Below are 12,792 nucleotides of genomic sequence, written 5' to 3'. Positions count from 1 at the left end.
TCTAAACACGCATGGCTTCTATGAGGTTAAAACATCCTGCGAGGCAAAGAACAGCTACAAGACAAAGGATAGACATACTGTACACATACAGTTAAATGTGTCTGTTATTTGTGTTTTAACTGTGTGATCTTGTAACTGTGTGTGTTTGCTGCTGCCTATCTTGGCCAGGACAGCAAAAGAGGTTCTTAATCTCGATGGGATATTTTCCTCGTTAAAAAAGAAAATAAAAACTAAACTCATTTAACCTCTCGCTCATACAAAGTTATATTAGGCTACGTTCAGACTGCAGGCAAGTGTGGCCCAAATCCGATTTTTTTGCCCATATGTAACCTGTATGCCATTTGTTAAAGACAGTTCGAACAGCACAAATCCAACCCAGGCCACTTTCATATGTGGTCCTAAATCTGATACGCATCTGAAATTTTGCAATGCAACTTTAGTCTGAACAGCCAGGTCGCATTTACGTGACTTTTAAGTCACTGAAATGCGACAAACGTCACAATTTTGTGTCCCAGGAGGAGGAGTGGTGGGAAAAACATATTTACTTCTGTAAACATAGCGCGTACCTGCGCGGTCATGTATTACATCAGGACCTCTTTTGCATATGTGGGTCAATTCAGGGTCGCATTCAGTTCATAATCAAAACTGATAGAAGTCGCATTTAATGTATAATGTGAATGAGCACACAAAAAATCAGATTTCACCAAACAATCCAAACTGAGCATTAAGACCTGCTGTCTGAACGTAGCCTTTAGTCACAATTCTACCACTTCTCACACTCTTTCTGTGAATATTTGGTGTTTTTGCTTGTTTATACGCTCTCCAGGTGTGATAGAAATACCCTTAATGTAATTATGGCGATGCCGTCCGCATGAGAGAAGAGACTTGTGACTTTTTAAAATCCCCTTATGGTTGTTTTTTTATGTGTTTTTCATGAGCTGGCCTGCCCGTCTGGACATTTTGCATCAGCAGCAGGCAGACGAGTGCACATCAGTGAAGCTATAGTGTACTGTACAGTACATCTCACTGAGTATGTCTCGTATACTGAAGCGTTCTCTGAGAGGGCGGTGGTTTGAATAATTTATGTAACAAATGAGTTTGCCAGGAGATGCAGGTGTTCATCTGAGGACATGCAAGGGCCGCTCCACCACCTCAGGTTTCATCACTAACACCAGTCTCTACAATCATAGCATATTAACCAAGGGATCATAGAATATTAACCAACACAGACACACCAGTTAACGCTGAGATGGAGAGCAGAGACGAGCCGTGTTAGAGAGGCTTGGGTGGATCATTTGGAGTATTACTATTCCTATTAATAAAACAGCAGTAATCTTAAATCAACCACAATAGAATCTCCAGCTTTTCTGTATCTGTCGGTAGATCAGATTAATGTTGCCAGACTTCCTGTTCTCCTCACAGAAATTATCCTTTGTACTTCTCTGGAAGTTATTTGTCTCATAGCCTTCCATTTTCAGATGATGATAATGGTGTGCATGTGTTTAAAGAGCTCGTCTAACAACGTGCAACACCTCATCTAAAAGTCTTTGGGGAGAAATATTTGTGCTTCCAGCTGGTAAACAGGTTTGTTCAGAGTTGAATTATTTGCTCACAAAACAAATGCAATAAGCCCCATCGGGTTAAATCCAAAAACATCAGCAGCGTTACATGACTGTGTTTGGAAAACTTAGTCAGTATTGTAGCAAAACCCAATACACAAGACACCATTGACATCTACATTTACATAATAATGTGGTCTATAATACAAAGTGTTGATGTGTGCAGCTACAAGCTCTGTATCTCATTGTTCTTCTCTTTAACCTTTGTAGGAAAGAGTAAACACTGATGTTTGAGAAGAGTCATTGATACATTCATTAACTGTGTGCAACAATCAGTGGGCATTTATACAGTAGTTTAGAAAGGTTAAGAGCTTAAATATATTAAAAAAAAAAAAGTTTGCTGTGAATTGGCATTAAAACAAACCTGCCGAATTGGAATGTAACATGTCCACTTTAGAGAATTAAAGGAGCAAAAGAATGAGAAACCAGTAGTAAATATAAACCGCCCGCTGCTTACGCTGTTGTAGCTAACATGATCTAATGACAGCGCATTGATCTGGCCACACTGCATCAGGTGAAACCCTGCAATCTTTGTGTTAACATGATTATCTGCAGCCATGAGTGACTGCACAGCTCCTGGACGACCGAGGGAAAGCACTTCAGCTATGGTCCTGCTACATGAGCAAGTTTAATTTCACTATTAAACACAGCTATCAGTGTACTGCTAATGACATAAACATTGACCGGCGCTCACGATCTGCACTGTCATCATTTACATGTCACTGGATGAAGATTAGCATTTTAACTCCGTGGTTCTCAACATTTTTATCGCAAAGGCCCCCATGTGTCTGATTTAGAACATTCCAGAGAACCCCTACATACAACATACAACAGAGACACATGTACAAACACAGCAGGGAAATACAGCTGATGTTTGTGTTAAAAGTCTGCTGCATCAGAGTTAAGACATGTTCTAAGTAGTGGTGGAAAAGGTTTTTTAGTCACCACGTGCATTTGCGATGAACCCATAAAGACCCAGAGCTACTTTTGTGGCAGGTCCAAAATAGTTCTTTTCTTAATTGATTGATCATTTATTATAATATTATCCTCTGCATTTTGTGTTTTTTTCCGTGAAAATCAGGTATTTTACCTTCATTTAATTTACTGATCATGTAGATATTCATAAAAGCTCAGATTAAAGTTGAGGGTTATTATCTCACAAACAGAGAAAACTCAAGAAAAAGTGACTTTTTCCCCCAAAGATATCAATAACTGAACATAAAAACAAGTGTCTCCATCCACTGTCATTGATCCAACTCCATGGGTTTTACTGGTGAATCAATGTTGTAGAAGATGACGGTGTTTCCACGTTCACGACGCAGCCTCTGAACGTCCAAATGGATCATATCTGATGACCATGAAAAGACGACAGACTGTTTTTTACACCAATTATTTACATGTATTGATAGGTTTAGTGAATCAACAGATATTAAACATTTTGGGTCAGTAGATGCATTTGGTTGCCAGTGACTGTTTGGTCTTTCTGAACTCTTAACCCTTTAAACCCTAAGCCTAAAATGGTCTGTCTGGACTTTTCTTCTCATTTTGACAATAAAAAGGTTAGAAAATATGCTGTGACGGAGTCCATTTGCCCATTTTTCCAGAGCACTTAAAACTTTCAAAATCTAGCAGTCATTTACAATTTACTGCATGTTATAATTCTGCTAAAACAGCTTTTCTCCAGCTTCTAGTACAGGCATGAGGGAAATTACCATAATGACCCAATAAAGCCTATGAAGTGCAACATCTCCGGTTTCAGAAACTGCTGGAATTTTTCCAATTGCACAAACAGTGAAAGAGTTACAGCCATCCAAACTGCAAATGCACAGGGTGTGTCAGCAATGACACGTCAGGTGTTAAAGTGTTAAGTCGTTGAACTCTGCCAAGTTTTGTGTTACTATAACCCACGTGCACCTTTCTGCACACGCTCTGTTCCATCGAGGTCAAAACTGGATATTTCAGCAAGAAAATGAAACACATCCAGGACATGACATGTTGAAACCGACAAGAATTTTGTTTTGTAATGTTTTCTTGTTAACTATAAATGTAAAAATGATTGCGTTTGTCTGTCTGAAGCAGCCACACATTTTGAAACACACACAAAAAAAATCCCTTAACTATTTTATGATAATTTAGGGGAAAAAAAGCCCTTTTTCTATTGTACGCATTGGGAAAAAACACCAAGGTAAGGACAATAAGGACTTTAATGGTGTGTACGGACATGCCAGTGCCCAACACTGCATTTTAATCCATTTTTTTTATCAGTTATTTTATACAAAAGAAGCTCTACAGATCAACTATTTGTTTTGTGAGATTATAAGAGTATTTTTCTGTATTTTCTTAGAAACATTCACAGCTATGTCAAAGCTCCCCGGCTGCTCTCTGAGGCCCCCTAGTGGGCTGCAGTCCCCCTGTATTTTAACAGACTTTTTTCTCATATATTTGACCAAACTCCATAAATCCTTCCACTTTATCTAGCATTCAATAACTTCATTGTTTTGTATCGTTACTATGACATTAGTTGGGTATGCTTGGACTTATGGTTTGTATTAGTTCTACTTATTATGAATATGAATGCATTCCTTTTTTCACATTTACTCTAGCCTTGTACCCTCATATTCATTCATTCATTTTCTGAACTAACATATCCTACAGAAGGTTGCGGGTGGTGCTGGAGCCCATCCCAGCTACTGGTCTACACCCTTGATCTGTGGCCAGTTCATGGCAGGGCTGACGTATACAGACGAACAAGAATCCACCCTCACATTCACACCTACGAGGGATGTAGATTGACCAAATAAGCTATTAACGTGCATGTCTTTGGACGGTGGGAGGAAGAGACCCTACGCAGACATGAGGAGAACATGCATACAACAGTAAATGAAAATTATTGTAGATAATTCATTTATCATATAGTTGTAGTTGTTTGTTTACCTGCTTGACTAGTAAACATACATAAACCCTCCCTGCTCCTCCACAGCAACATCATTGTGATGCGTCTGACAAAGGCTGCAGGAAGTAGCTGAAACTAGTAAAGCAGGTAAACAAACAACTCCTCCTGTCTTGATAAATTAATTATCTACAATAATTATATGTGGAAGACAGTATGAAACTCCAACACACAAGTAAATGAAAATGTGCACAGGTCAGATTTGGTTAGATGTTAAAAATACTCTAGAATCAAACTCGTACCTTTGCGTATTAGATAACGGTCTATGGTCTTGTCTGTTTGTATTATTAAGTACAAGTTGTCGGTCTCAAATGACAGCCCCAAATACTTTTCAGATGTGGATAATCTGTACTAGTCAGATCACAAAGGCACGATGCAAACACCGGGACTCTGAGAGGCTTTGTCACAGATATCATACAGATTTTCTAATGTCATTGCAGTCGATCTGATTTGAAGAAGAGTGAAACGAGACTGACAGCACCAGAGGAGTTCGTGTTGATGCCAGTGTTGTTTTTGTTTTGCCAGAGATGGAGGTTGGTGCTGTTTTTTCAGGGCAGGAAGAAATCCTGGCACGCTGTACTTATTTATTTATTTCCCGTTGCTGTATTTGGAAAATGCTGCTTTGTCAGCAGGTCAGGTAGATTTTTATTTTTTTTCCTTCCCCAGTTCTCCTTTCCCCACACAAACAGACATGAAATGCACTCGCACACCCACCAGCTCCTACACACACACACACACACACACACACGCACACACACACACACATTCTCACTCATAATCTCTGCTTTGTCCTCTTTTCTCCCCTCTGCCTCCTGGTCTCTGTGCACGAAGGCAAACTCAGCAGACCTCCAGGCTGCCAGCAACTAAAGGCATTCTGGGTAATCCAGGGTGCAAGAAGGAAGAAGGGGAAAGAAGGGGAAAAAAAAAACCACCAGCAAACTCAAAACACACACTTGATGCTGTGAATGATGTTGTGCACTCAGTCAAACACCCACGAACAAACCAAATCCAGTCTCTCACCACTGAACCACGGAGATACAATATCCATCTGTGTCCATCTGTACGTTCATCTGCTGAGACAAACACAGGCTCTGTTTGCAGCAGAATATGGAACCAAAAAGCTGTATCTTGTTCGCTGTTGCTCAACATTAACAATTGGAAGATATGAAGGGGAATGAGGGGGGACAAGGGAATAGCGAGGGTGGCGAGGTGGAGCAGAGGAGACTACAGGAGTGTCGTCAGTTCGCTTTTATCTCAGCTCTGATTAAACCTTGTTCCTGTCTGACCTAAAAAGTCAGCTGGCGGAAACTTCAGAGACTGTGGGTGAATTTCACTGGAGCTCTTTTACACCCAGGCGATGCCTTCAGAGAGGGAGATCAGAAAAATAGAACATGGTGTGGGCAGATACTGAAAAAAAACACAGAGACACAGACGTGCTGGCTCTGTGTGCTCACTGTTCCCACATTATCATATACAGTATAAATGGGAGATGTGAACTTTCCCACAATGCACGCTGTCCGGTGTTTACACCTAATGAACTGGAGGCCTGTGTTAGGCGGTAGCATCGGGGTTAATAGTCAGTATTTAGCAGTACAATGCTACAGGAAGCAGACAGAGGCAGTGCTCGTATGTGCCAGTGCCGCCTGCTGGGACAAACACAACAAAAACACAAGGTATAAAAATAAACCTGTCTTAGGCCGGCGTGGCAGGAGCACTGCAGCCACAGGAAGTCTCCCACTGAGGACGATTCAGCACTAAAGAGATGGGGAAACACCTATAGATTATTCATTTTGGCATGTCTGTTTAAATGACTGTTTACGGTTGTGTTTAATCGGTGTCAGACTAGTTTGACTGATGTGTTTAAGTATTTTTTGTTCTGTGTTTGTGTGCATCTTCCAGAGCGCTGCAGCAGCTCCCAGTCCTGTCCTTGGGAACCTTCCCCCAGGAGAAGGCATGCCAGTGGGGCCCGTCCCTCCAGGATTCTTTCAGGTATACAGTTCACCAGGACCTTTAATTAACTAGTAAAACCACAAATACCTCACTGTATTCTTACTTAAGTTAAAGTCTTACCTGCAAAATGTACCTAAGGGGTTCCCAAAGTGGGGTACATGTACCCCCAGGGGTACTTGGAAGAAGCCCAGGGGGTACTTAAAATTTTTTGGGAAAAATATGTTAAATATGTCGTCATGTACCGAATACAAAATAAATACTAAGAATTAATGCTCAAATACAAAACACAATAAATACATTCATATAATAGTTTTATTGCCACTCATCTTGTTTCAGCTTTGGTAACTTTGTAAGGACATTTTTACTTTATATTATTTACCTCCGTCAAGGAGGTTATGTTTTTGCCAGGGTTTGTTTGTTTGTCTGTCTGTCTGTCTGTTTGTTTGTTTGTTTGTCTGTCTGTTAGTGTGCAACATAACTCAAAAAGTTATGGACAGATTTGGATGAAATTTTCAAGGTTTGTTGGAAATGGGATAAGGAAGAAATTATTAAATTTTGGTGGTGATCGGGGGTGGGGGGGCCCACGGGGGGGGGCCACTGATCGTTAGTGTGCAACATAACTCAAAAAGTTATGGACAGATTTGGATGAAATTTTCAGGGTTTGTTGGAAATAGGATGAGGAAGAAATTATTACATTTTGGTGGTGATCGGGGGTGGGGGGGCCCACGGGGGGGGCCACTGATCAGCCTTGGCGGAGGTCTGCGCTCTCCGAGTGCTTCTAGTTCAAAATGAATTTATTTGAGTAGCTAAATAATTATTTTTTGTTGATGAAAGGTTCATTTATTAATTAATGACCAATTTATTTATTTTTCTTATCAATAAAAGAGGGCACTTTTCAGTTTATATTTTGCACACAACATTTACTTTATTTTTTTTTATTCATTAGAAATATCATTTTGACATTTATGGTGATAATAATTGATAAGTAACATGAACCTTTTTATCATGATCATGAAGTCCTGTGATGTGTCCCAATATTTTTGTCCATGTAATGTCTGTCTGTGGCATCACTGTCCTGTGAGAACCATGTATCTATAGAAAGTCAGGTTTAAGGAACTCAGAAAGCTTTATGACAAAACAGGAAGGTGTAATTTAGTATTTTCATAGAGCCTACAAAAGCACTTTCTCTAAGTTCATCACAAACAAATGAAGACATTTTCATGGTTTTCAGTGGACATAAAGAGAGTGAAACACTGTCATCTGAAAATTGAAGTCAGGAAATTGGGTGGAGTAAAAATAATTTAGGGCAGTAGAAGTAAAAAGTAGCACAAAATGGGTATGGACATATATTGTAGTACACATTCACATACAGAGAGACTCAGAAATACAGAAAAAAAATCATATTTGGACCTTCAGGCCACTTGATAAAATCACAAAATACTTTATAAATTATTGACAATATTATATTATTTCATCCCATACTGTCATTATTGTCTAAAAATTGATGTTACTCTGACTAGACTCACGTTTTCTGGTTGTATTTATCACATGTATGTACATCATCTGCTCTGAATCTGTGTGTAAATGCACTGCTGTGTGTTTCTTTAAAATGCAGAAGAACACATCTGACAGCAGAAATAAATCTCCAGCGGACAAAAACACACACATGCAGTTTTACTCCCGAAGATCTGTGTTCTCCATCAGAAGTTCTCTGCCAGTTGTCCATCGATTAACCGTCATTATCAGTCAAACTCAGACTCCGGCATCTGACACACAGATCAATAGCCTTCATAGGCATTTCTCAGCTCTGCTTTCAGAAAACTCAAACTTGAGTCTGAATAGGCTTTTCCATCTCCATCTGAAGATCAACTGTTCTTTGAGGGTCTTGTCAGAACCTTTTCAACTAAAGAAATGCAACCAAATTACCAGACTGCAAGTGTTAAAGCCCTCTTTAATAACTCTGTGAATGTTTACTACAGTGAATAGCTGAACATCTCAGCTTTGTGATTGCTTATTAGTAGAGTAAATGCAGGTTATAGAGACAGGTTTAGCTCTTGATTCTTCACCTTAAATCATTTGCATGCTGATTTTACACTCTATTTGTCATTCCAGATTTTACATCAAAAATGAAAATTCGATGCAGGTGGCTCAGCAGGCAGCAGCAAAAAATACAAACAGGCACTATATATAGAGGATAATATATACAAGATAGAATAAATATGCATATAAAAAAAACTGTGTGAATATATAAAAATATGGTTCTCTGATTAAAAAAAAAAAAAAGTCAGTGCTGAATATTTATGGATCTCTGCAAAACTACGTCTGTTTGTCTATTTTAAATTATATTTCTTTTGCTTAAACTGACACAAACACCGCTCTCCTGTGATGCAGCCCAGAGATGAGAAGATAGGCATGTTATTAAAGGGACGACTCAATTAAAATAAGTGGACCATTGCACTCTAGTGGCCTGTTTTAGTACTGCATGTGTCAGGCTGCATATTGGCTTTTCTTCTCTATAATGGCATGAGTTCAGCAGACATAGCAACAGCATTGCTACTGTCTGTGGTGAAGACGGACAGCTGCAAAAGAGCTTTTTACACATGCTGTCACACTCAGCTCTTTTAACACACACACACACACACACACACACACACACACACACACTGACACCATTATTAACAAACCTCACTCGACATTTTCTTTTTCCATTAATTCATTCCAGTGAGAATGCGGTCAGCATCCCCTCTGCTCTGCTGTCATGGAACTGTTGTTAAAGGAAAACCAGCCCCGATCCCAACACTACACAAACACAGTAGTTCTTGTTGGTTTCCTGTTTTGTAGAGGTGGAAAAAAATCAACACCACACATTAACCATGGTCTCACAGACTTTTTCGGTGCCTGCTCCTCCTATACTGTCGTCTAAAGTTGGGATCAGAGTGACTTTAGGTTAATAATTTTCTGTAATTTTTAATTTTATTTAGTATTTCTGCTTTTTTTTGGTTTGCAGAGGTAGTTAAAACTTGAGTTGAAATGAATTTAAATGTATTTCTAGTATTAAAAGAAGGAAGAAAAAAAATTACAAATAAGTGAAAATAGAACAGAAAAAATATAACCTTCCACATTCTGAGAAACACAAAAACAACTGTAAATCACATTATGTTTTCATCTACACATTCAGAAAGCAAAGGGAGGAATTTCAGAGCTCATTTCTTCCCGCACCTTCTCCATAACTTAATCATTACCCTTTATCCGTCTTCCTCTCTGATTTAAAACTATATTCTAATTAAATTCATTCCCTTAGTTTTCTGATAAGGTTTCATATAAGATGTAAGTTGAATAGTTTAGTTGTAGATTTTTTGGGTACCTTGAGGAAAGCTTTGGTTTATAGAATCTAAAAATGGAAGGGTGAAAGACATCAAATATGATCTACAAAACCATTGTTTATTCATCCACACTATGACCTATTTAGACTAGGGTGGAACAAAGTTCTTTATTTTGTTTACAGAAGCTGTCAATTGTCCAGCCTCCATTTATTACAAAAAAAAAAAAAGCCAGTAAAAGCAGTGTGTGATCTATACACAAACCCTAACACTACCTAGCACTCAGATATGTATTTATATATATTTTTTGGTTCTTATTGCTGTTTTTTCTCCAATGCAGATGAATGAATATATATTGAAGTGGGCTGGATCAGTAAAATAGTAGCATACAAACCTATAAATAATGTCAACTAGAAATTTTTTCTTTTTGTCTTCTTACAAACACATAAAATAAATTATGAAAATATTCACATTTATAAACCATCCTTTCACACATAATGTGAATAACCTGAACAACCTGAAATTTTTTCAATTTTAACAATATTACGCCTCTGTCATTTATACATGCGTATTACAGATGACAGTGGATCCACAAAGGCACAAAACATTTACTAATAGGCATAGAATACTCTTAAAATTTTGGAGTTTGGAACTAAAATGAGTTTAACACCCTTGACTATTAATATCTTTTGTAATTTTTGCACTTTGCCACCATGACATAACACTAAGCGCTTCTTATGAATGTGACAGATTTAGACACCATGTTACTCAGAGATTTTTAAACTATTGGTTGAATTCATACCAAATTGGGTTTATAGATTACCAGTGACCCAGAATATATCTGATTACATTTTGGGAACAGTAGGTCAAAGTTTCACATTTTTATGATTTTTTTTTTTTTTTAATCTTTTTTTTCCCTATTGACTTATAATGGATGAAATTTCAAATGTCTGTAGCAGCAAAACTATTGGTTGAATTCATACCAAATTGGATTTATAGATTGCCAGTGACCCAGAATAGATTTCCTTATATTTTGGGAGAAGTAGGTCAAAGTTGAAATTTTTAATGAATTTTTTGAATCTTTTTTTTTTCTCCCCTTTACTTATAATGAGCAACATTTCAAATGTCTATAAAAACATCAATTTTGTTTCAATTTACTTCAAACTTGACACATATATAGAGGCATCAGCACATACATAGACATGATGACATCAGCTGGACCGATCCTAAAATAAGCTTCAATATGTGTGAGGGGTGGGGTTTGTTGTGCCTGACACCACTAGTTCTAATGGGTTTTTCTTTTTTCAGCCATTTATGTCACCCCGATACCCCGGAGGACCCAGACCACCCCTCAGATTACCCAGTCAGGTAGGAGCCACCCTGACGCCTGCAGCAGAATGTTGTTCAGTAGAAATCATCTGTATGTGACAGTGATAATAAAGCCGCTGCTGGACCCTGTCCTCTCTGCAGGGACTGGGGGGTGTCCCAGGGAGTCAGCCCATGTTACCCAGTGGAATGGACCCCACACGGCAGCAAGGTACCCATACCACCACATTATAGTCATTTTATATGCTTTTACAGAACTTAGACGTGATCTTAATATGATTTGAATTATGTTACATGATGGACGTCTCATTATCCCAGAGACTGATCCATGTGAAAACCATGTGTCCAAACAAAGCAATATCCTCTTAAGACCCAGCAATACATATGAGGGGACAAGAGTTTCACAGCTTTACTTAAAAAAACAACAACAACAACAAAAAAAACACTTTCCATTGCAAAGGGCATTCCATAAAAAAAATAAAATAATAAAAAAAAAAAAAATGTGAATGTATGAGATTGTTATAAAAGTAAAACTTTTACTTTTCTGGCTCTCAGGAGGTTAAAGGCAGCACATTAAATGAAAAAGTGTTTTAATGAATGACACCAGCAAAAAGAGACTAGATTTGCTGAACAAAACAAACCTGTAAATGGACTAGTGCAGCCCCAGTGGTGAATCCTGTTGGGGTTTTTTTTGTAACTCGCTGCTGGCAGTTTCTGAATTTAATATTAACTGCATGAACATAAACCCTTCAGTGTTTCCATTGGATTCTTGCTTCTTTAAGACAGAGGTTATGCGATCGCTCATGTTTGTCACTTTGCTGCCAGCTGGATGATGCTCAACATGAAAGTGCTGCGCCAATATTCATGAAACTTGGTGGAAGGGGATGAAATCCTTGAGTTTTGGAGCAGATTCATGAAACGGGGTCTGGAATTTTCCTCATTCCCTTAAACACTGGAAACCAGGTCATCCTCAGGTTAATTTGTTACCATTGCTCACAGTTAAAATAATCAGTGACAAAAAATTAAAAATATAACAGGAAAACATCACTCATAATTTATGGTTTATTTATAGTTTGATAATATTCTGAAATAATAACAACAATAACAACAACAACAATAATAATAATAATAATAATAATAATAATAATAATAATAAAGTTTATTTATATAGCACTTTTTGCAGAAAGACTTTTATTGTTAAGTGCTTTACAATAAAATCAGAAGTAAAATACATAGGAAAAAAACACACAGCTGTTGTAACAAATATATTATTTCTAAAGCAAACATTGATTTTTAACTGTTTTCGTTTGTTTCAGGACATCCGAATATGGGAGGACCGATGCAGAGGATGACCCCCCCCAGAGGCATGGTACCTCTAGGGCCTCAGGTATGACTCCATGGGGTATAGGTAGATATTATTTAGGCTTTTATTATTAGACATGACAAAAATGTGACATAACTTTGGTGTTTTTCAGAACTACGGAGGTGGGATGAGACCACCGCTGAATGCTCTGGTTGGTCCTGGGATGCCTGGTATGAACATGTGAGTGACATCTATGGAAAACTCTACACAGTCCAACAGAGTGACATGCAGATTAGTCTTCAAATGGAAATGAACTGCTCACAT

General features: G+C 38.2%; 1 protein-coding gene across 1 annotated transcript in view; it reads left to right on the top strand.

The window, feature by feature from the left end:
- The window catches only part of ssbp2a (single stranded DNA binding protein 2a), a 72,710-nt gene that overhangs the window by 53,100 nt on the left and 6,818 nt on the right, over positions 1–12,792 (top strand). Inside the window, exons 5-9 of the mRNA XM_030142774.1 lie at positions 6,469–6,558; positions 11,148–11,207; positions 11,310–11,376; positions 12,482–12,552; positions 12,641–12,708. Coding sequence (XP_029998634.1) covers positions 6,469–6,558; positions 11,148–11,207; positions 11,310–11,376; positions 12,482–12,552; positions 12,641–12,708 — 356 coding nt within the window. The remainder of the gene's footprint in view (positions 1–6,468; positions 6,559–11,147; positions 11,208–11,309; positions 11,377–12,481; positions 12,553–12,640; positions 12,709–12,792) is intronic.

This window comes from Sphaeramia orbicularis, chromosome 9, assembly GCF_902148855.1.
Source record: "Sphaeramia orbicularis chromosome 9, fSphaOr1.1, whole genome shotgun sequence".
NCBI classification, from domain to species: Eukaryota; Metazoa; Chordata; class Actinopteri; order Kurtiformes; family Apogonidae; genus Sphaeramia; species Sphaeramia orbicularis.
This window is presented reverse-complemented; position numbering and strand designations above follow the sequence as displayed.